This window comes from Barbus barbus, assembly GCF_936440315.1.
Source record: "Barbus barbus genome assembly, chromosome: 16".
Lineage (NCBI taxonomy): Eukaryota > Metazoa > Chordata > Actinopteri > Cypriniformes > Cyprinidae > Barbus > Barbus barbus.
The window spans coordinates 26,942,555-26,969,041 of NC_136744.1; the positions used below are offsets into that span (position 1 = coordinate 26,942,555).

A 26,487-nucleotide genomic window follows, 5' to 3' on the forward strand; every position below is an offset into this window, starting at 1 on the left:
AATGAACGTGCTCCTCCGTTCGTCTCTCACCTCCTGCTATCACTGCCTAATATGCTCTACCTCCCAAAGATCACTTCCATCTCCTCTCTCACTCTTTCCTCTGCCTCTGCTGTCCTTTCATACAGTCTTATTCAGATCAACAGAATTACAGTCAAAAATGTTTGTTAACAAAGGCTGTTTTGATTCCATAACATAAAATCTGCGCTAGAATATGGCTTTCATGTCATTGTCCTTCTGCAATTACCTCCTGATGGCAAAGGCAAAAAGGTTTTCTGTATTTGAGTAGTTGCACAAGCAAGGGCTCTCGCAACGCGCCATCGCTGCCGAGGTTAGATGCCGTAACCTGCAGTAAAATTTCTTAAAAGATCCTGAGTGTTATAGGACAAAAAAATGTCAAGTGGTAGACCCAAACACGCAGGATGGTCCAAAAGAACGATGTTATTCTCCTGGAAGAAGCCCTTTGTCAGGCGGCCGTTATGAACTGCAGCGTTGTCCTGTTGAAAAACCCAGTCATTACCGCACAGACGAGGGCCCTCCGTCATGAGGGATGCCCACTGCAACATGTTCAAATAGCCAGCCACTGTTTGACTCCCCTGCACAACCTGAAGCTCCATTATCCCATTGAAGGAAAACACCCCAGATCATGATGGAGCCTCCTCCACTGTGCTGCTAGAAAACATCTGACGTTGGATCTCCTTGTCATGACAGTTACGCTGGAAGCCATCAGGACCGTCCAGGCCCATTTTTTCTCGCCAGAGAATAAAACTTTCTTCCACTTTTCAATGCCCCATGTTTGGTGATCCCTTGCAAATTCCAAACGGGCAAGTTTGTTGCGTGGGAGGAGACGTGGCCTTTGAAGACATGTTCTGTTCTTTAAGCTCTTCTCTTGCAGATGCCGTCTTATGGTTATTGGACTGCAGTCAGCATCAGTAAGAGCCTTAATCTGGGTCATGGATCGGCCTGTGTCTTCACGGACAGCCTGTCGGATCCTCCGGCACAGTACAGGTGAAGATTTGTTTGGGTCTACCACTAGACTTTTTTGTCCTATAACTCTCAGGACTTTTCAAGAAATTTAAAATGACTGTCTGACTATGTCCAACCTCGGCAGCGATGGCGAGTTGCGAGAGCCCTTGCTTGTGCAGCTCAACAATCCTGCCACGTTCAAAGACAGAAAACCCTTTTGCCTTTTCCATCAGGAGGTCATGACAGTGTGACTGCCTGAAGGACAATGACATGAAAGTCATATTATTGCGCAGATTTGAACTTTTTAAGGCTGTGGTCTTAAACTTTTGATCAGCTGATGAACAGCCTGTTTGAGTTTAAATGCTGTTTTCAATAAATTGCCTATTCTCTACTTTTTGTCTCTTGCTCGTGTTTCTTCTTTTGGCATTTTTAAGCAGTACCTGGTTATGATCCAACAGTGCGAAATGCGAATACTTGTAATGTTTCCACCGGTCTTAAGATTTTGTGTGTATCTTTCAGTAACATGAAAATAATACAACTTTGTGTATAAATACTATATAAACATAATATTACAACTGCATCTGCACAAAATGATGCAAATGCACTAGGGAACTTGAACTAGGTTACTATACTTAAATCAAATGTCATTTAATCAGAGTAAATTTGACTAGAATCATGACAGGACCATTTTCATCAAAAAACAAATATTATGTCCATGTCTTTGTTTTCAAGCTGTCCATTACACTTTTCCTCTCCTCTACACTTTCGTAGTTCCTCTTTTCTTGTACTTCTCTCTTCCTATCATCCCACCTTTTCTTTATCTCCTTTCATTCTGTCAATGCCCTTTCCTCTCATACGCTCCTCTTCTTTACATTGAGTCCTTTAAAAGACTTTTCTGACACTGATAGATGAGATATGATGCACTAACTGGTTTTGGTTTCACTCTAAAATGACATTTAGGAAAACCACATGTTGGTGCTCACTCACTCGCTAACACACACACGCACACACACACACACACACACACACACACACTTCTGTCTGGGTCCAAAGAAAGCACAATGACTCACCTTTAGCCAACTACCCTTCACAATCACAACCCGAAGGTCAAATACAATGTACCTTCTCCATAACCACAGAAGTATGTGTGTGTGTGAGAGAGAGAGAGAGAGAGAGAGAGAGAGAGAGAGAGAGAGAGAGAGAGAGAGAGAAATAGCTCTTAAACTCCTATGACAGAAGGCGGAATTCTTGTACTTTGTTTTTCCAATTAGCGCACTAAGATTTAGTATATAGTGTCAGGCCTGTTTTAAATGTGTGTGTGTGTGAGTCACTGGTTCATTTTTATTCTCCTCCAGTGCTCTTCTGGTGTCTTCAGCACAAGGGGCTTTTTGTGGACTGTATTGTGACGCCAGACTCTGGCACGCACAGACAGGCTGGGGCTGAAGGCCAGCTCACACACACACACACACACACACACACACACTCCAGAAGAATCAGAGCAGAGACGAGTCTGTGCCCAAACACACTCAACCAGCACAACAAACTCCAGCTCAGCACACGGACGAGCCCATATCACAAATACACACTGATCCACATGGAAAGAAAAATCAGATAAGTAAATTAGATTTCTTTCATATCTTTCCTAGGAGATTAAATGCAGAGTAAATGCAGCAGTCTCTTGCTTCTCAGAGTTTTCTCTTGAGTGAAAAATTAGTCTCATGTACAAGTTCAAAGGTTTGAGGTTGGTTTTTAATATTTTTGAGCCCCTTCTGCTCACCAATATGCAGCAAAAACAGTGATATTGTGAAATATTATTAAAATGTAAACAACTGTTTTCTATTCGAATATATTTTGAAATGTAATTGTGATGCAACAGCTGAATTTTCAGCATCATTACTCAACAATGCCTCAAACAGATTTGACAAGATGCAAAAGTCAATATGAGCGCAAACATTTCTCATCGAATTCCTCCCGGACGAAAGTCTCTACATTCATTTAATAGCTCCATAGTTTTAATTCTCTAAGGCGTTTTAGAAGAAACATCTAAGACAAATTCGATACTTAAATAAAACCTGAAAATACCAAACATCTCCTAAGGTACAGTATGAAAGAGCAACCACTGAGCAATGAAAATCTCCTCTGGGAAGAAACAAATGCAAGGGTAAACATTTCACATCTTCAGGACATGTTAAAGAGCTCATAATCTCTTATTCAATACTTCAGAAAGTGGAACTCAGGAAGAGGAAGTAAAAAATGATCATGTGTTTCTACACGCTGTACACGTTTGTGAAGTGGTGACTGGCTACAGTGCTTAGCCAAAAATGTAATAATGATTTATCGAACTACAAATAATCTAACATATCATTCTTGTTGCATTTCATATTCTAACAAATGAACAATGTGAAATATCACAGCAGTATTACACCGTTTATTCATGTAAAGTAATCTGCCTTAAATTCAGTGATTTATGCCGACATACCTGAATAAATCCACCTAGACAGAATGAAATGTATATACTGAAAATGTATACAAGAAATGCCAAGGAAAACATTATGCAGGAAATAAATAGGTCTGGTGTACAGTTCACCCAACCAGCCGCTCCACACATGCTTTTGTCTTTCTTACCTGGTGCTGGATTGTGTGATCTGAACTGTACTGAATGAATGAAAGGGTGAGAACTGGGTCTCTGAACCAAGTCCATCCTTACAGTAGAGGCACGCTGAACCCAGAACAGTTACCCACTGTCTCACTGGCCAAAGTGCCACGGTCAAAGACTGGCCAGTCCGCACAAAAAAACACCTACTGAGTGTGTGTGTGTGTGTTTACAGTATGTGTGTTTAATGGCTTCTCAGTTGCCATCAATATCTTCATTAGCTGCACAGGATTGGATCATCGACTAGTCACCCAACACCTGACTATATACAAAAAAAATAATAAATATTTGTTTAAACTACATTTAATTTAAAATTAAATTGTATTAATAAAACATTTGTTATAAGGTTATAAAATAGTGAAGAAAAATATATTTCTTAATACATTATACAGTTTTGCATAATATATTAAGCACATATATCCCATTCAATGATGTTCACATATTTTTACTGCATGTAAAACAAGACAAAAATACAAATTAAGAAAATATGTGATTAGAATTGTGGTTTACAACATGTCAAGTTAACAGATATTACTTTTAAACATATGCCTCTAACCCTTTGTGTCCAGTAGTTTTTGAAAGCAAAACCCTAAAGCAGCCTAATTATACCTAATTATTAGAATAATCATTCTGAGAAAACGCAGATTAGTTCATTTTGAAAATATGTAGTTTTGTGCATCGCTGCTCTGTACCTCTCACTTCCTCCTGCATCTCTCTCTCTTTGATGTTAACTTAGGCTGTCTGGCTCTGTAGAATGTGCCAGGCTGAGGTTAAATAGATGAAATATGCTGACATAAAATCAGGCAAACAGCTTTAGCACAGCACACACGGAACAGTGACTGGTTATATCAAAGTCCCTTTAACAGCACACATCAAAACGCCCCTGGACGTAGCCATGAACCAATAGAGACCTCACAGGAAAAAGAGGGAATGGAAAAAGAGAGAGATTTGTCATCACTTTTCCAACTAAATAACTCTTAAAACTCTGCTCGTGTCAAGCTGGCCGTGTGCAAACACTGGCGTTGTGCTATAAAAGCGGCACGGATCTTTTATTCAGCCCGAAAAAAGAATCAGGCCACTCCGAGGCTCTTATTGTCATGCCTTTCCCAACATCCTCTCAATCCCGCTTCCGTAATTCTTCCATCTTTATCTCTCACACCTTCTGTACCTCTCACCTTTCCATCTAACAGCTCACACTTGCTCTCTTACTTCTCTTTTCTCTCAGTAATGGGGTTTGGTGCTGTAGAAGATTGAGGGGAGACATTGTGTGTGTGTGTGTGTGTGTGTGTGTGTGTGTGTGTGTGTGTGTGTGTGTGTGTGTGTGTGTGTGTGTGTGTGTGTTGTGGTGGGTGGTACGTGCCGGGCATCTAATTGCCAGTGTTGTGGTGCTAAAGTCATCCGGAGAGCCGCGCGGAGCCGGTGGGGGAAAATTGAACAAGCATCACCCGTCAGGAGTGCTTCCACTCAGAGCAGCTGTCAGCCTGCCGTTTACCTGCTACACAATTATCATACCTATCTGAGGGTTGTCCCCCCCTAAAAATATGATTAAAAAACCACGCTGTGTATTGTAAATAATGTTTTATACTTAAAATAATTGTGTAAGTAATAAAACAACACAAACAGGGCAAAAATGCGTTTTAAGTTTAGAAACATTTTGAGTCTCCTCCTCCCTTGCCTCACAGTGCTTTGGTCAAAATGCTTTCCTCTTTTATATCACACACACAGGTCCGGTGAGAGAGAACAAAGTCTCAATAGCCATGGAACTCCAGTAAGTAAGGCTGTCAATTGGCTATTTTATTCACTTAAACATCAGATGAAGTGAGTATTTTCTCTTTGCGAGAGCCGCATGTTTCTGAGGGTGGGTGTCCGGTTTTGTGCGAGATCCAAGAAAATCCACGTGCAAGGGAAGAGATTCACGCTCGCGCTACAATAATGCGCTCTCAACATTTGTCATTAAAATGACGCCTTAGTCTCCCTGCTACATTAATAGTAGTATCTTTCCTCTGTGCATATGTATCCTTACAAGTACAATTTTAGCTGTATTATTTGTGTCCCCTTCAAAAACGTTTATGTATATTGTCCCCCCCTAATGTTAGACGAAATTTACGCCCCTGAAGCTAACATGCATTAAACGGATGTTTTTGACTAATTAGCCGCATTTCGACTGCTGTTTTCTGCTGTCCATTATTTCTGAAGCAAGCCTCATAAAAATTAATCTCAAGACCTTTGTCATTTTTTTTGTTTACTTCTTATATACAATGTGTTTAATTTTTTAAGTAAAATGGTACAATATATGTACACTTTTTTTGAGAATATTTTGTTTGTTTGCTTTTTAATATATATATTTTTTAATTCAATATTTAAAAGAAATACTAAAATTTAAATGTAAATTAGAGAGAAATTTCTAAAAAGTTAAATTATATAAATTATAAATAATCAAATAATTATATAACAAATAAGATTAAAAAAATTATAACAGAAATTATGTTTTTGGACTTACAGTACATACTGTATATATAAACAATATTTAAGATTTTAAAAAGCAATAAAAATTACCACAATTATTTTTTACAATTGTATATAAAAGGATGCATTTTATTTTAATAAATATATATATTAATAGACTGCCTATAATTATATTCAGTATGAATCAATAAATATAAAAACAATATAAAATGCAATCTATCTATATATATATATATATATATATATATATATATATATATATATATATATATATATATATATATATATATATATATATATATATATATATATATTTATATATGTATAAAATAAGGTACATATTTTTGCTTATTACTTTTTTATACATTTTAATCAATTGTAATTCATTCATTTTAAAATAAAAAAAAACACATAAAAAAATCAAAACTAGTTCTGAGTGATCACCCCTTAAGGTTGTTAGAGTTGAATCTCACAGTTCTAGAGAAACTTAAGCTTTCCGTTTGTTTAAATTTTTAAATGCAAAAAAAAAAAGTTGCAGATTTTCAATGAGGTCTCAGATTGTTAATTTTTTTACATTGTTTTTCATTGACGAAAACAAGATGATAACGAAATAAAAACTCGTTTTGAATGACAAAAACTATTAATTAAATTTAACATTTGTAAAATGTTGCGGAGAGATGATGTGGGAAGTGATCCAGTTTAATAAAAAATAATAACATTTAAAAAATAAAATTCAAAACTATTTCTGAGTGCATACCCCTTAAGGTTGTTAGTGTTGAATGTGAGGTTGATCTGAGAACGTGAGGAGTCTATTGTAGGTGTTTTTTTGTGAGGTCTGGCTGTAGTCACTGACCTGACCCTTGGCTCAATGGGACAGTGGGTCTGTGGTGCTGGGCAGCACTGCAGGGAATCCCTTACACACATAAAGAGTGTGACCCTGCCTGAACTATGGCTTCAACTCTCACTCGAGATCCTTCCAATTCATTCACCCGAACTCTCCAGGCACATCTGTCCGATGCAGCCCATATGTCCATCAATCACCGCTTATTAAATCTGCTCAAAAGCTGCTGGGTGCTACAATTTGTTTCCTCTTTTGTCTTGGCAGCTCAACTGAGCATCGTTTCCCCTCCTGTTTTCCATAAACTCCCACACCGATATCCAGCACTAGGACAGAGATGGAGCTCTGGAGAGTTCACACTGATTCACCTCCTGCAGGAAATCCTGGAGGGATCAGGCTGGGAAGAGGAGGGATCGTGGCCCTATCACTTACACTGCACATCTACGCGAATGGACTTGATGGCAGCCACCCCCACCCCGTTCTCAGCTTTGCAGTAGTAGCGGCCGCCCTGCACTCTCTGGATGTTGGGGATCCGTAGAGTCTCATTGAAGATGGACGTCTCCTGGAACTTGTCGGAAGCGCTGCCTGCTGTCTTGGTCCACCGCACCTGCAGGGGGCGACATTCAGAGACTCATGAGCTAATAATAAAATGTGCAAAACAATTTATTTTCAGCATGTTTTACAGTTACACTTTATTTTAAGGTGTCCTTGTTACAGTGTAGTTGTCGAATTAACAGGATCACTTAGAATTTGGTGTCTATTTTGCTTCAATTTGCTTACATTTGATTGTAACCAAGAAAATGTGAACCATCTAAATAATAATTTTATGTCAAAAGTTTTATTTGTTTTAAATTCCTAGAGAAGCTAAAGCTTTCCGTTTAATTTTAAAATTAAAATTAAAAGTTGCAGATTTTCAATAATGTCTCAGGCTTTATTGTATTTGTACATTTAGATCAATAAAAAAAACTCATGCCTCAAAAATTATTTTAAATTAATTTGTAATGAAATATAAATATAAATGTGTTTTTTAACATTAAAATAATTTAACTTATTTTAATCACAAAATCAGAGCTTGGAATATAAAAATAGTATCATATTTTCAATGCAGTTTCAGACTTTTATTGTATCTGTCCATGAAAAGAATTAAACACATGATTAAATTGTAATTGAGTAATGTAAATGCATTTTTATATTAAAATGTTGATTTAAAATAAATTAAAATCATAAATACAAATATATGAGGAAAAGTCACAGAATTTCACACTGTATATGTACATACAGACCCATAAATTGATACATCTTTAAATAATAACCATGTAAACACAGAAAAGTTGAATTACAAAGTAACTGAAAGTAGAGTTAAAAGTGTGAAAAAAAATTACAGTTCAGCATAAAAAGACTGGTCACAAAGATAACGAGGATGTGGGACTCAATAAAAGTTTGACCCTAACAGAAGTGCAGCGGTCAGACTGTCTGTAATCAGAGTCTCATCCATCTCAATCATTCTTTTGACTCCTTCAAACAATCTTTGCATTGAGTATGTAAGGTCAAGTGAACATCACAAACTAAAGCCTGTGTAATCTCCTACACCTCTCCTCCTCTGGACATCAGTAAGCTGCTTCCATTATAGCCGGGGTCACCTCTGAACATGGTGCCACACGGGTGAACAACCGATTGGAGTTGGCAGCGCTGGGGGCGGCGGGAAGGTTAGGAAGTACGTGCAAAGGATTATGGGATTACACCAACCTGTGTAAATGACGAGCTTTGTGTTTATTCAGGTTTATTTGCCTGTGGATTTAGGACACAGCTGCTGTTCATTTATCAGGTGTGGTGGGTGAGAAATTAACACAGAGGATGGGAGAGAGAGCTCCTGCTGGGAGTAACGTATCCTTTTGGTGGCAAAGGACAGAAAAGTTGATCGAAGGCTGTTTGATGGGGCAAAATCACTCAAATTTGTACCACTTTATTGTGTATATTGTAGCATAGTAGTTGTCCTTAAGTGAGGAATTGCACTTAAAGCGTGTTGTGTCATTATCTGTTTTGGGATAAAATCAGATACTAAAACAACAAAATAATTTCAGAACTGTGCATACAGTTTTTAATACCTCATCACTCAAGTGCATAAAAATATTAAAACATTATTTTAAATAAAGTAATATTATAGTATGTAATACACATTTTTATATACTGTGTGTGTGTGTGTGTATATATATATATATGTATATTAATAAATATTTTTATACTGTTTTATATTTGTATATTGGTGTTTTATATTTTATATATATATTTTTAAAAACTTGTTCTGATTAAATAGTTCATTATATATAGTTTTACAGTATTTGTTAATATAAATTAATGTTGATAAATTTAGTAATTTGATTATTTATATATATATAAAGTGATATGAATATGAAAAAGTTTTTGCCCCCTTCCTGTTTTAATTTTTTTGTTGAATATTTGCCACACTTGAATCATTCCGATCATCACAAAGCTAACCCAAGCAAATACAAAATGAGGTTTTTAAATAAAGATTTCATTTATTAAGGGACAAAAGCTTGCTGGTGTGTTTGGGATCATTGTCCTGCTGCATAACCTAAGCTTGAGCTTGAGGTCACAAACTGACGGCCGGACACTCTCCTTCAGGATTTTCTGATAAGAGTGCAGAATTCATGGTTCCATCAATTATGGCAAGTCGTCCAGGTCCTGAAGCTGCAAAGCAGCCCCAGACCATCACACTACCACCACCACCACCATGTTTGACTGTTGGTATGATGTTCTTTTGTATGAAATGCTGTGTTGGTTTTAAACCAGATGTAACGGGACCTTCCAAAAAGTTCAACTTTTGTCTTATCAGTCCACAGAATATTTGCCAAAAAGTCTTGGGGATAATCAAGATATTTTTTTGGCAAATGTGAGACAAGCCTTTGTGTTTTTTTTGGTCAGCAGTGGCTTTTGCCTCGGAACTCTCCCATGGATGCTGTTTTTGCCCAGTCTCTTTCTTAATGTTGTTCTGGGTTCTTTTTTGACCTCCTGGAAGAGTCGCCATTGCGCTCTAGGAGTAATTCTGGTAGGCCGGCCACTCCTGGGAAGGTTCACCACTGTTCCAAGTTTTCTCCATTTGTGGATAATAGCTCTGACCGTGGTTCGCTCGAGTCCCAAAGCCTTAGAAATGGACTGATACATGTCAACAATTTTGTTTCTCATCTGTTCGTGAATTTCTTTAGATCGTGGCATGAAGTGCTGCTCTTTAAGCATGCTTTACTTTGTCAGACAGGTTCTATTTGAGTGATTCTGAAAGTGATTTCTTGATTCAACAGGTTTGGAAGTAATCAGGCCTGGGTTTGGCTAGTGAAATTTAACTCAGCTTTCTAAAATAATGTGTTTAATCACAGTTATTTCATGATTTAACAGGAGGGGGCAATTAATTTTTCACGTAGGGCCAGGTAGGTTTGGATACTTGTTTCCCTTCATAAATGAAATCATCATTTAAAAACTGCATTTTGTATTTACTAGCATTATTAATTTCTGGTAACAACATATTATCAAATTATTACATTTATTAACAAATGCTGTAAAATGTTGACAAAAAAACAGTGTCAGTTTAACACACCTAAATTGATGTTTTTTTTAAGTTGTAAATAAAACAGATTTTTGAAGTATTGTACTTTAGTTTTTCTACCTCAAAATTTCAAGTTTAATTCAATGTGCTACTTGCTTTCTGTCACGGTTGGTGGTTGTAGAAATGCAGGCGCACAACGAGAAGTAACAAAGGAGTAGTTTAATAGCTTCAACACACTTTTAACCATTTACAACATTAATCCAAGACAAAAACAGTGGGAGAACTCAGGACTTATAAAGGGAGTGGAACAAACGAGGAAACAAGGTAATTAATAGAACACAGGTAATGAATATAACTAATCAACAAAACTAGGTCATGAACTAAAACAGGAAGAACCAAATAAGGACAAAAAGGAAACTAAACAAACATTTCTGTTACAGATATCGCCCCCCTCCCGGAAGGTGCGTCCCGCACCGTAACAGTAACATCGGGGAGGGGGGGTGGGCGTCCTGGAGGCTGGAGCAGGACCAGGATGGGACAGGGAAGCCTCCAGGACGGATCAGGAGCCTTGGGATGCCATGGCAGGACTGGAGATTCGGGAGTCCATGGTGGATCCGGAGCCTTGGGAGGCCATGGCAGGACTGGAGATTCGGGAGGCCATGGCGGATCCGGGGCCTTGGGAGGCCATGGCAGGACTGGAGATTCGGGAGGCCATGGCGGATCTGGAGCCTTGGGAGGCCATGGCAGGACTGGAGATTCGGGAGGCCATGGCGGATCTGGAGCCTTGGGAGGCCATGGCAGGACTGGAGATTCGGGAGGCCATGGCGGATCTGGAGCCTTGGGAGACCATGGCGGATCAGGAGCCTTGGGAGGCCATGGCAGGACTGGAGACCCGGGAGGCCATGGCGGATCAGGAGACACGGGAGGCCATGGCGGATCAGGAGACACGGGAGGCCATGGCGGATCAGGAGACACGGGAGGCCATGGCGGATCGGGGTCCTTGGGCGGCCTTGGCGGATCGGGGTCCTTGGGCGGCCTTGGCGGATCGGGGTCCTTGGGCGGCCTTGGCGGATCGGGGTGCTCCGTGGCCTTGGCCCTTGGCCTGGCCACACAGACTGAGACTATATGGCCCCCCCCCAAAATTTCTTTGGGAAAGTTCCCCTCTGGGGGCCACATTGGAGGAGAGGGTTCTTGGGGGCGCTCTGGAGGAGCGGACTCTTGGGGGCGCTCTGGAGGAGCGGACTCTTGGGGGCGCTCTGGAGGAGCGGACTCTTGGGGGTGCTCTGGAGGAGCGGGCACTTGAGGGCGCTCTGGAGGAGCGGGCACTTGAGGGCGCTCTGGAGGCGCGGAGCTGGACGGAACCAGCGGAGACGAAGGAGAGCTGGACGGGACCAGCGTAGATGCAGGTGGGCTGGACGGAACCAGCGGGAACTCAGGTGGGCTGGACGGAACCAGCGGGAACTCAGGTGGGCTGGACGGGACCAGCGGGAACTCAGGTGGGCTGGACGGGACCAGCGGGAACTCAGGTGGGCTGGACGGGACCAGCGGGAACTCAGGTGGGCTGGACGGGACCAGCGGGAACTCAGGACGGCTGGACGGGACCAGCGGGAACTCAGGACGGCTGGACGGGACCAGCGGGAACTCAGGTGGGCTGGACGGGACCAGCGGGTACTCAGGTGGGCTGGACGGGACCAGCGGGTACTCAGGTGGGCTGGACGGGACCAGCGGGAACTCAGGTGGGCTGGACGGGACCAGCGGGAACTCAGGACGGCTGGACGGGACCAGCGGGAACTCAGGACGGCTGGACGGGACCAGCGGGAACTCAGGTGGGCTGGACGGGACCAGCGGGAACTCAGGTGGGCTGGACGGGACCAGCGGGAACTCAGGTGGGCTGGACGGGACCCTCTTCGCCACAAACGGCGCCACGTTCATCGCCAGTTGCGGCGGTTTCCACATCGCCGCGGGCGGAACATTCTTCGCCGGGGATAAGGCTCCGGCTCGGGGTCGGAGGCTCTCCAGACACCGGATGATGGCTTCTCTCCAGTCGAGATCAGAGGTGTCTGGGAGCTCTCGCTGCTGGTGGAAGGTGAGCCCGAGCCGGAGCATCATCTTGAGTGTTCCATCCTCCAGAGTGCTGGCGAGGGCGAGAGGCGCAAACGCCAACATAAAGCTCACTGGGTCCTGGATGGCGTGGGCTAAATCAAAAAATTGCGCCAGTTCGCCCATCTTCTGTTGAGGTCTTGGATTCTGTCACGGTTGGTGGTTGTAGAAATGCAGGCGCACAACGAGAAGTAACAAAGGAGTAGTTTAATAGCTTCAACACACTTTTAACCATTTACAACATTAATCCAAGACAAAAACAGTGGGAGAACTCAGGACTTATAAAGGGAGTGGAACAAACGAGGAAACAAGGTAATTAATAGAACACAGGTGATGAATATAACTAATCAACAAAACTAGGTCATGAACTAAAACAGGAAGAACCAAATAAGGACAAAAAGGAAACTAAACAAACAGTTCTGTTACACTTTCTTTGTAATTAATTGTGAAATTCCCTAGTAATTTTCCAACACCAAATGTTTTTCAGTGTCCCTTAAATATAGTTAAACTTATTTAAATTTAATTCAATTGAACCTTACTGTAAAGTGTTAGCATATATTCAATATATATTATATAATTTATACACATAATATGAACATATGAAAATATGCTTTAAAGTAAAGTTTAATTTAATTGACATATAATATTTTACTTAAATTAACACGTCTATCTATCTATCTATCTATCTATCTATCTATCTATCGACTAATGAAGGCAAAATGATAATTAAAAATAGTGAAACATTTCTTACAGCTACACGATACAGACATTTTTGCATATACATTTGCATACAGTATTTTGTAAACTTCTAATGAGAAAAGTTGCTATTGTAGATCACAACTCCCTTTCATTTCAAGTGCAATAGTGAGCTGAACCTCTGTGTCATTGCTTATATCAGGATACACCATTTGTTGTGAATGTTCAAAAAAATGTCCTGTTTGTTTTCTCAGCAGCCCAAAACTCTGCCATCATTGTGTTGATTCATCGTGGCTCTCAAAGGGCCGGCGCTGGCAGATGTAAGACAGATGGCTCTGGATAGGCTATCATTACAGCGGCCTCAGACGGCTCACTTACAGCAACGCAAAGTCACAGTGGCACAGAAACTTTCAAAGCCTCAGTGATACGAAGAGAAGAGCGTCAGAGACTGAAAGGAGAGGACGGCTCATGGCAACAGACTCCGGAATGCTGCAGCTACAGGAAACGCAACAGGGGAAGAAATTGGTCATGAAACAGATGAACCAGAGAAAGAGACAACGCTGCCCTTCTCAACATCGACAGCTGCCACACATCACCATGTTTTACTGCTCCAGAGATCCCAACAGACTGTGCAAACCCTGTCTGTCTCCCTCTTTCTTCACACAGTCTTTTCTGCCTGCTGTTGGGAAAGAAATCCCATGAGTCTCTGTTAGCTGTACACTAGAGTTCTTCATCTGTCTCTACTGCAATATCAGCCTCACAATATGCTGTACAATATTCTGATATGATTTCCAAATCCCATCTTTCCATTTTGATGATAATGAATTTGGTTCTGTTGTTCAGACCAAGGGCAGGGTTATCATTAAACTAAAATAAAAGTAAAACCACAATCAATCAATCAATCTGTCAATTATAAATCAATAAATAAATCTCATTACTTGAAATACAATAAATGTGTTAACACTTTAGTATACGGACCAATTCTCACCATTAACTAGTTGCTTATTAGCATGCCTATTATTAACATATTGGCTGTTTATTAGTACTAATAAAGGACATATTCTGCATTCCTAATCCTACCAAATACCTAAACTTAACAACTACTTTACTAACTATTAATAAGCAGCAAATTAGCTTGTTAGGAATTAGAAGTTAATTAAGGCAAGAAAATCATACTTAATGGTTTATTAATGGAACAAATTGGAACTTAAAATAAAGTGTGACCAGTAATGTTAACAAAAATAAAATATTTCAAAAACTTTATTTTATTTGAGCTAGTTGCCAAGGCAACATTTCTCATTTTATTAAAGTTTAACTTTAATTACTAAAACAACTAAAACTAAATTCTTCAATGAAACTCATACCGTCATACTTATAAAAAATATTTTAAATTTAAAATTAAGTCATACTCAAACTTTAAAATTAAAATGAAAACTAAGAAACAGACAAAACAAATCTAATTCAAAATATTAACAAAACTAGAACCAAGGGTCAGTCATAGTCATAACTACATGACCTGGCTGCATAAAGCCTCTTTCACTCATTGCCTTTCAAAATGAGCTATGTTTTTTGAAGGAACAAAATATGTGCAATCAACAATATATATATATTTCATTATATTTTATATTTAACAGCAACCACAGAAAACCACAGACTTATTTTACTCACAAAGTTGACAAAAAGGTCCATAATGAAGCCGCAACAGGCAGCGAAACAAGGAATTGTAATTTATTTAGCTTTAGTTAAGGCATTTGACAAAGGTCAAAATAAATGAGGAGAAAACATAATATAGAGTAGTTAGGATTAGATTTCTCATTGTCCTCCAAAAAACTCTAAGGGCTTTGCAGCAATGCCATAGAACCATCATTTTGGGTTCCCTAAATAATCTTTCAGTGAAAACGAACCATTATTTTAGTTGTGTGAAGGACATTTTAATAATCTAAAGAATATTTTTCCATTATAAGGTTTCATGGATGTTAAAGATCCTTCCTGGAACATTAAATGCCAATAAAGAACCTTTATTTTTATTTTATTAAATTGAGGTAATTTCTGTTGTAATTTTTACCTAGGTTGTGTGAGGAAAAATAGTTTCATGCTGAACTGAAATCATAAAGTACATTTACCTGACGTCCGAAGAGAGCTTTTATCATCCCACTCCCATTTTTCCAAACCCTCTCTCTCGCTTCAGGTTTTCTCTTCCCGCCTACCCTATAACTGCCTCTATAAATTAACTTCTCTGCGAGTGACACCAATTCAAGTCAAGCATCCGCAAAGAGACGTTTATTGCTTAATGCCTGTCAAGCCTGCTTAAATCTGGGCGTCTGTGGTCCTCCTCAGCGCTAGCACTGGTTATTGCTACTGTAAGCGCATTTAATGCTCGTTGGCAGGCTTTTTATGTGTGAGCATGTTAAATCGGTGAAGAGTGATTACTACTCACAAAAGCTCAATGTTTGCAGCTTAGCTTTACACTGTGTATTACTCTAAAATCTCGTATCCCTTTCTTTCCCTGTCTTGCTCCCTCATTCGCTCTAGCTCTCACTCTCTCAATTCAATTTTAAGCTTTATTGGCATAACAGAAACTATCCATTTGTATTGCTAAAGTGTTGCAAAACCAGTCAAATAAATAAGGTAAAATGTACAATTAGCCTAAAAGGTGTACGCTATTTATTCAGTAAGTAGCCCTGCAATACTCAAGATAATTACGGGTCATTATCGTCAAATAAACACAGACATGGTGAGCAGGATCCCAGTGTGAAGCGGAAGAGTCTTTTATTTTCATGAAGGTCTTTACAAAGCAAAAAAAAGAGTTTAAACGATCAGATTTTGTTTTTTTATGACTGGGGACATGAAGCACATGTAACATTAAACACAAATTGCAGTCTATACAATCAATGCATGTATCATGGTTTTCACAACAATATTAAGCATCACAACTGTTTTTCACATTGATAATAATAAGACATGATTCTTGAGCAGTAAAACAGCATATTAGAATGATTTCTAAAGGATCATGTGACACTGAAGACTGAAGTAATGATGCTGAAAATTCAGCTTTGCCTCACAGGAATAAATTACATTTCTAAATATATTTGAATAGAAAACATTTATTTTAAGTTGTAAATATATTTCACAATTATACTGCATTTTAATCAAAGTATGTGTGTGCAATGCATGCAGTATATATTATGCAGATTGCTTAAGCAATATATTAATGTTTGACTTAAAACAGAATAAATATATCAACAATATAGAAACATCAACAGATCCAGATAACAGGTACTCCCACCCTAGTAATAATTATAAAGCAATTCCAAACCTTTACAAGAATTACCAGATGTCTCGTGCTAATGTTTAGCAAACTAAAAGCAAGCCTGAAGAGAAACATAAAACATCAGGAAAGAAAGAAGGAAAAGCAGTGTCAGATTTTGCCAGCTCATCTCCCGTTCTGAACTGCACCTCTGTTCACTGAAATCAATCCTAATCAAATAACACGCAGCGCTGCGGAGTATTTAAATCTCTCCATATGTTACACAAACAGCAGCTCTATTAAACTTCCCACGCCAAGCGTAATAAATGAGTGTGTAAAGTGTGAGGTGGCTTTTTCTGCTCACGGACACAATGAGGGCAGAAATACATCTGCTGCACGTGGGATGTACACAGCGTTAGTCCTTCTGTGGCCTGATGCTGCACACCTTCAAGATCATGCTTCCTCCTACAAACAAGCCTATAGAAAGCAACCGCCAGGTTTACATGCACATTTTACGATGAGAAGTTGTTCACGCCAAAATTACAAATTTGGTTATCATTTACTCTCTGCAATTTCTTTTGAATTTCATTTTATTTTCGGCCTTCTGTGAAACAAAAGGTTTTAGGCAGAATGTCAAATCTTGGAAATGGAAAGGCCACCAAAAAGTATCATAAAAGTAGTCCATGCGACTCCTGCGCTATATTTCAAGTCTTCAGAAACCATACAAGTGTTTATTCTGTTGTAATACTCCTCTCTGCAGTAGTGCTCAAATTGAAAACCAATGGCATCAAACTTGGTGCAACACATTTAAAGGCCCCATTTTTTATATATATGTGAAGTGACATACTGCCAAGTATGGTGACCCATACTCGGAATTCGTGCTCTGCATTTAAGCCATCCAACTGCGGCGCCCGGGGAGCAGTTGGGGGTTCGGTGCCTTGCTCAAGGGCACCTCAGTCGTGGTATTGAGGGTGGAGAGAGCGCTGGACGTTCACTCCCCCCACCTACAATCCCTGCCGGCCCAAGACTCGAATCCGCAACCTTTGGATTACGAGTCCGACTCTATAACCATAAGGCCACGACTTCCCACAGTATATACTTAAAGATGTACCTTTTCCTGCTCCTCCCATGGAAATACTGAAGATACTCTTGCCATTTATTTTAATTCACATCCAGTTATTCTGCAAAGAAATTTAATTTCATTTATTTTTCTTCATGCCCTTAACACCAAGTAAGAGCACATTAAACTGCAAAATTAAAAATGTATTTCTTTCTCTCATATTTTTTTTTCCCAAAAAAACTTAACTTTTTATAACTTTCTGTGTCACGCAGTACTCATTACTTTCATCTGAACATACGCAGATAAAACATTTGAATTTCAGATGGTCTCTTCCTGTCTAAGTGGGCGGTTCTGGGCCACAAAAACTGCAGTGAGGATCAGTATTTAAGGCCACAGTCAAAAGTCTGGCAAGGCCTGTCTTACAGTATTTCACTGACACGTAGTTCATCAGCGACATGTCCGATCCATCTGTGATGTTCTATAATCACTGTCTTACTGAGCGCTGAGTTAAACACGCCATATGACCAGGGAGAGATCCAGTTCCTCTTGGATGGCAATCAACAGCAATCTGAGATCGATCAGTTTGAGAGAGCAATCTCTGGAACAAGAAACTGAATTGCAATGATGATGTTGATGATTACTGCATTTCTAACATTGATTCATGTGGCTTATCCACAAACAGGCTTCCATTTACCATCATGTGTGTTCCCTGGGAATTGAAAACACAATATTGGCATCACAAGTGACACACTATAGCAGATGAGCTACAGGACCACGATTATGATGACGGTGATGATGTCAGTGCTGACTGAGGCAAGCGGCAGAACGCTGACAGAATGTAATGTGAATATGGTGAAATGGTGATGTGATAGATGGAGACTGACTGAAGTAAGACTGACTTGTCCCAAGGATTTGGCTTTCTGCTGGGGAAAAAAAAATCACAAATGAGAACTCTTTAAGAAGTCAAATACGCTCTTAAAAATAAAGCTTCTTTGCTTGCATTGATGGTTCCAAGAAAAACCTTTCCATTGGACAAAAGGTTCTTTATTTTAGAAAAAGGTCTTTCAGATGCTTCACATTAATAAAATAATGTTCTTTTAAGAACTGAAAAGTTCTTTGGGGAACCAAAAACCTTTCTTCTATGGCATCACTGCAACATTGCATCACTGCCTTTTGGTATATTTAAGAGTGAAAGAAAAAAAAATGAGGTTCTTTGAAAGGTTCTATAGGTAAATCAAATGGTTCTTCTATAGAATTGCTGTGAAAACCTTCTTTTGGAACCTTTATTTTTTTTAAGTGTATAGACTTTAGACTTAAAATATATCTCCGGCTCCTAAAATGTTTCTCCTGAAAAACAAAAAACATATATCTCACATATGTCTCCTCTATAGTTTTAGAGAAGATATCTACAGTGTCTCATTCTGGTCAAAGATCTCATTATGAACTTATATATTTCACATCAAATACTTCCAAGGCCAAATAATTTGGTATATTATACATACTCATTTTATAGCTTTACACATTTACTGTACAATTTAACAATTTGATTTGCCCATTTGACTATTTGTATTCCTCAAGGACAGATAAAACATCTAAGACAAAGGTGATACTTAAAAGAAACAATTGGCTCAGTTAACGTAAAGAGCATATTCTCCCAAAAGTGTTTGCACTGAAACCATGTTAAACCAAATACCAGTCAGTATTGAAAACAAAAACTCTGTGAATTAGTTTTTTTTTATTCATTCCACCCTCCCACTGAAATAACGCATTAAACAGGCTCTTTATGTTACAGTACCTTTAAGATTTATATATGTAAATGACTTCTAATTCACTAACCTATGAGCCACTAACACACCTGCTTTCAAATTACAGGTTTTTAGAGCCTAGTTTCAACAACTGGTCTGAATTGCAAATTTCTACACAGTTCATCAAACTGTTGCAATTCAAAAAATATGTTTTTTATAATGTGACCTCTTTGAAAAAGTGTTTACTCATCCAGTAACATCAAACATTTCTGATGACCGAGTCTCTCTCTCCCGTTATTACCAATGGTACAACGAGACATCTGGTACAAGTTAAAACGCTCGTGTCTAACCCTCCTCCTTTAACTCATTCTCTCTCGTGGCCAATCAGAGGCTGTTAAACAGTGTTTCTGTGCGAAGCCGTCTGGTGTAATCTATTTAGATGCCATGCACACTGAGATGCCAACGAGAACTGTGCTTTCTAGAACACTCCACCACTGGGGGCTTTACACAACTCACTACACCAGCACACCTGCTTTACAGTTTTTCTCAGAGGCTTTAGTGCATTTCTCAGAACAGAAATGAAATTTTTAAAACTACTTGTTCAACCTCCACATCATCTAGTCACTTGTGCACATCATAAAAGCAGTTTCTCATTCTTTTCAACAAGTTGTGATTGCTTTGGTACATTCATGCAACTAATTATGTACATTTGTCTGCTGTTTCCTACATTATCAGTTGCTACTGTCATGTTGCTCAAAATGCATTATATAGTTCTCTGTGCTATTGTCTTACCCCTCAAAACATCTAGTCATTAGTTCATCGTATAAGTCATTAAATGGTTGATCTAGTTGTCATAAACTGTCAAGCATATTTTCTACACATCTCTATTAGACTTTTTGTAAATTTGCCATGAATTGTGCAAGTGAATCTTGACTCTCACTAATGGAGGGAATATAGATCAACCAATTATAAACCAATTCTCTGAAATAGCTCAAAGGTGCATTTCATGACCCTCCGATTGGAAAGCATATATAGACAGAGGACAACACAAAAGTTACAAATTCTGACGATGGATGAACATCCAGAAAACGATCAGGGACAACAGCCGAGAGGAAGAAGAGGAGTGAGGATGCATGGAAGTGTACAGAGGCAAAACAGAGGAAGAGGAAGAAGGGGCCAAGGATAGAGGTGCATATCAGATGAAATAATGTTGTCAATCATGGCTGAAGGGTGCAGCTAAAAATTGGGAGATCGACCATAACCTCAATAATTCAAACATTTTGAAACTGTCTCTTTCAATGAATATCCCACATACAGTAATGTGTACATTTTTACTTTTGAAAGGAAATATGGCATACATAAGAAGCACAGCCTTCTGCATTTCAGTACAGTATCTGTCATCCAAACTGTTGCCATAGTTTACATCAGGTAATACTACAGTAACAGAGTGCGCTGTTACACTTCACGCTACTTTACATGTAATACATTCGTACAAAAATAAATGTACTGTATAAATACAAATGTTCATATACTTTTTTCCTACTATTGACTCTTAGTTTTAGGTGAGTAACTACATTTTGCAGACATGCAATAAAGTTCTGAAGTTCCAGCAAACAGTTGTGACATTTGCACTCACAGTTTAGAGAATGTTAAGTCTGTTTCTAAAAATGTGCCAAAGCAATTGAGAAAAATTGTAATATCCCTTCTGATCTATATGTGTCTCACCATCACAACCTTCATCTTCATCTTCCTATATCCTCTATACTGTTTCCTGTCTGTCTCCATACAGGGCCATATGAATGATCTGAAATATAGGCAGATGTATACAAAAATAAAAAGAAAGAAAGAAAGAAAGAAAGAAAGAAAGAAAGAAAGAAAGAAAGAAAGAAAGAAAGAAAGAAAGAAAGAAAGAAAGAAAGAAAGAAAGAAAGAAATTCCACTTTTTTGTATGCTGCCTTCAACTAAAAAAATAAAAAATAACATGAACTTTAAATTTGAACTGCAGTAGTAAAAACAGGATGCAGAACCAAAATTCTAATTTGAATGTAAGGAAAATTCAAGAAAATTATATATAAAAGTCAAGAAGATCCATATACCTAGAAAGAACGACAGAATGATGAATACAGGGCCATATGAATGATACAACAGACAGACAGACAGATATATAGACCATGCCTGCAATAATGTGGCCAATAAAAAAAGTGGGCAAAAAGACAAACTTCCTTAAACTCTGGAGTTGTTTCAGCCCTGATCCGCGGCCTGTTTTCTGCTCTCTCTCTCTCTGTTGTCGTATGACCTTGTGTCTTGATCAGTATGTGGTGTGGAGTGATTTTTTTGCCATCTGATCTTTCTGTTTTCAGAAGTGTATTGATCCTTCTGCACTGCACTTCTCAAGGACAGAAACCAAACCCAGACGACCCATCCTTCTACTCCCCTCATCTCAAACTTCTATAGCAATCCCCCTTTTTCTCTTTGTTCTTCTCTCTCACTCTCACTCTCTCTCTCTGATCGGGGCCCAAGGTTGCAGTGACCAGCAGTATGAATAAATAATGTGCGGAGCGGGATCTCTTTCAGAAAAGCCATTTAGGCTGCTATTGTGTTACTAAAGGCTGTGCATTTAGCCGCCGATGTCCATGTGGCAGAAATGCTATAGGATGTGAACTGTGAGTCCTGTGAACAGCTATATCTCCAACTAGACCTTCCCAATGACCTTAAACATAATCACTGCTCACTCACACTGGACAACGGACTCGCTTACTTCCTTTCTCTTCTGCTGCAAGTGTACTGAACCATCTGTGTCTGAAACCGTATGGTGAATCTGGCCTGATTTGGACATTGTGATATATACTGTAGTATATGAGAGAAAAATCACAAATGAAATCTTAATTGTTTCTTCTAGAAAGCAATGAGATAATGGGGAGCAAATGAAGACCTTTGAAGCCTTTTGCTCCTCAGAGTATTCTGTATGTCAACAGTTTTAATTATTATTAATATATAGTAAAAACAGTAATAATGTAAAATATTATTACTATTTAAAATGACTGTTTTCTCTTTGAACATTTTTATAATGTAATTTATTTCTGTGATGCAAAGCTGAATTTTCAGAATCATTACTTCAGTCTTCAGTGTCACATGATGCTTCAGAAATCATTCTGATATGCTGATTTGCTGATCAAGAAACATTTCTTATTATTATTATTATTATTATTATTATTATTACTAATATTATTATTATCAATGTTGAAAAATGCTGTGCTGCTTAATATTTTTTTATAAACCATGATGCATTTTTTCAGGATAGCAATTTTTTTTTTTTGTAACATTATAAATGTTTTTTATTGTCACTTTGAAACAAGTTAATGCATCCTTGCTGAATATACACTCATCTACATATGCCTATGGTTCATTCTCCATCTTTACAATATAGAAGTTGTGTCATCCTGAACAAGATTTTTGCCACATTTTTCAGCCTATATTAAAATCGACAACAAATGGGTTCATAGAGCAATGGACATGCGGCTGTGCTCTGAAAGCCGAACACACCATCATTTTGAAGACGGCTGACCTTTACTGCCTCTCTGTTAATCACACAGAGCAAAGAAACATGATGTGGTAGAAAAAGGCAGGGGGAGGGAGGGGGCAAAGCAGTATCATGTTTTTGGATACCGCTGCAGAACGCCAATGCAGAGAGCAACTCAAAACTCCCTTTGGGATGCAGCATGCACACCACAACCCAATGTCCCCATCAGCCAAATTCTCCTTCCTAGCATTACCGTCATCATCTACAGTCAACCCATCACAAATCCAGTGGTCATCTAAGGGTTAACATTGGACAAATAGAAGATTTCTTAAATTAATTAATTAAATAAGTATACACATGCAGCCACACAAATATTTTGCACCATCTCGCAGAACATATATAAACATCATACTGAATATTACCATGCAGCTACTTGATTACTCAGTATATATCACATTATGAGCAAATATTAACATCTATAGCCCCTTTCACACAGTAATACCAGTAAATTGTAATAAAATTAACGGAATGACTTTCAAAAATGTGCTGTTCACACAGGCAACAACGTTCCGTCTTTTTTCCAGTAAAGCACCATTCACACATCCATTTCAAAATACAGGTCAATTCTGTGACATCAGTAAATGACCTCTAAAGGCTGTGACTCCCAGTGTTGTGTTTGTAAACATTGGTAATTGCAATCAGTGTTTTTTCAAACATTCACATTCATGCATTCACAGACATCGTAAGACCTCGATCAGATAGAACACATTTTTTGCAGTGTGAGCCGCCTTTTTTAAATTGTTTTCCATTGGCAGTGAGCATTTTTCTCGCTGTTTATGTGCCCCAGGCACCTCGCATTTTAGCCGCCTGCTGTGCCTCGCGTGCTCTGAGCGCCTGAAGTTGATAAAAAAAAAGCAACTTCATTTGCGGGGTTTTTTTTTGGGGGGGGGGGGGGGGGGGTTCACTGTCCAATCGAGTTAATGGAGATGCGGGCCTTCTGTTGTGGTGAAGAAAGATTACTGTTGATTAATTTCACGCGTTTAAAAAAAGCTTATTTCTGAGGTTAGATCAGCCATTGCTATTGCGCAGCCACAGTCCTAGGTGCACATCTCACATCTTACTTTACCGATTAGCGATTAGTTCTTTTGCTCAGAAGACAGGGCATCATTCGATAGAGCAGCCATATTGAGCATTGCATTTTTCCTCATTCAAAACTATATGAGTGGCACATCTTGGGTATTCTATAGTCTTTGACTACACAAGTACTGCTCACTGCAGAGCCAAATGGCCTCCAGCTCCACCTCTGTGTGAAGTAATGGGTGGAGTTATGTTTAGTGATAGGGTAAGGGGTAGGGTTAGGGTGTGGTTAGGTATTTATCTCCACCCATTACCTCCAGCGAGAGGGAGCTAGTGCTCCAACTCCTCCCATTTGGCTCTGCAGGGAGCACCCTCTCAGTAAATGCGGCCCAGAGCTGTTGTGTTCTGAATTTCAACGGCTCTGGATTGGTCCAGAGTAGATGTCTTACGTCCGTTCTGAACTTGTACATGCTCATACCGGCAATCTCGTTCTGCATTCACGCACAGCACAATTCCGGCAATTTACTGGTAATGTTACAACTTCCCTTACTGGTAAATTACCAGAATTAATTAACCTGTATTTTTAAAAAAGGACCTGTTCACACATAATCGCTTTACGGTAATTTACTAGTAATTTACAAATGTGCGAAAGGGGCTTATGACACATTTTAAGTTATTAAATACACTAAATCCAGAGCTATAGAACATTCCAGCACTGGCGCAAAGTAAAAATATGTACTATTTATTTATTTAGTCATTTAGCAGACGCTTTTATCCAAAGCAACTTACAAATGAGGACATGTACTACTGTTCAAAAGTCTGCAGTCAGTAAGATTTTATGTTTTTGAAAGAAGTCTCTTATTCTCACCAATGCTGCATTTATTTAAACAAATATATAGTAAAATATATATAAAATATATATTGTTACAATTTACAACAACTGGATTCTATTTGAATGTAATTTTCAGCATCGTTACTCCAGTATTCAATGACACCTGATCCTTCAAAAATAATTATAATATTCTGATTTGCCGCACAAGAAACATTTCTTATTATTATCAATTTTGAAAACAGTTTTCCTGCTTAATATTTTTGTGGAAACCAGCATTTATTTGAAATCTGGTAACATTATAAATGTCTTTGCTTTTGATCAATTTAATGCATACTTGCGGAATAAAAGTTAAAAAAAATGTGGTGCTACTTTTTTTTGGTTTTCAAGATTGGCTAAACATACTATTTTATATCATCATATTCGTTTTTATTCCGTTCCTATGTTTAAAATATGCTCATAGTGGTCATAGGTGCTCATTAGGTGTAAATTTTGGCAATGTTGAAATGACACCATACACCACTGAGCCTTACACAAATGTGCCAAACTTACAATCGATTGTCTGTCTTTCTACAAACAATTAGGCTATTTTACACATAAAGGACAAAATACACCAATGCACATTTCAATGCATGCGCCCTGAAGACAAACAAAATCCAGGCACAAATATCTAGACACACACACCAGCACACTATCTAGTGACCCATGAAAGCCCGGCACCACAGGCAATAACGTCCTACAGAATATGCAGTAATATCCTCATTAGTTTAAATTCAGACACTGTGACTATATTCACACTCTATATTACATTCCTATATTCAGCCTGTTGTCATTGTAATGTCCTGACATTTCTAATGGAAATCGTGGATCATGTTATGGAATAGCAACTTCTTTATTCAGTGCACTCGTTCTCAGGACCGAGGGAAGGAAAACTGATGGAATTTAGATCAGATCGGTGTTCTGCTGATGCAACCTGGAGCACTAATATATGTAGACAGGTCGTTGGGAGGATACGTGTGTGTGTGTGTGTGAGGGTCTTTAATAAGTGATCTGATGGCGGTGGACAGAGCGCCTGTGGTAGCCACGCTCTTCACACCTCCTACTGTTATCATCTCACCCTTTCCTAATATAACACACGCCAATACAAGCCTCAAAAAAAGTCCACTCACAGACCCTCTCTCCTTCAGTGTCTGCAGTCATCTGTTATCAGATACATGACACGTATAGCGCATACGCACAAAAATTGTACAGTTCATATAGAGGTACAGTGAATCTACTGGCTATATGTCAGTGCTGACCTCTCAAAATCCTGTCAACAAGTTAATATATTGTATGTTGCTATGTATGCAAAACATTTATATCATGCATTTTAATAGATTTTTTTATGATTTAAATTGTGTAATTTGATAAAAAAGAATACATCATTTATTTATTTATTTAAATTGCATTATTTGAATTTATATATAATTTATAATAATATATAATTTATATATAATGTAATTGTGTATTTATTATAATTGTAGTTTGATAAAAAGAATACACTAAATTGTATATAAACAAATATGTATTCTAATTTTTTAAATCATACAATTAAATTATATATATGTGTGTGTGTGTGTGTGTGTGTGTGTGTGTGTGTATATTAAAATAATAATTATTTATTATAAATGAATAATACATAATAATTTATATAATTTAATTGTAATCTTTTTAGTAGATGAAAAATAATAAATA

At 38.5% G+C, this 26,487-nt stretch overlaps 1 protein-coding gene across 1 annotated transcript in view; it reads right to left on the minus strand.

The window, feature by feature from the left end:
* The window catches only part of LOC306882662 (MAM domain-containing glycosylphosphatidylinositol anchor protein 1-like), a 207,716-nt gene that overhangs the window by 135,428 nt on the left and 45,801 nt on the right, over window positions 1–26,487 (minus strand). The window contains exon 4 of the mRNA XM_079437469.1: window positions 7,353–7,527. Coding sequence (XP_079293595.1) covers window positions 7,353–7,527 — 175 coding nt within the window. The remainder of the gene's footprint in view (window positions 1–7,352; window positions 7,528–26,487) is intronic.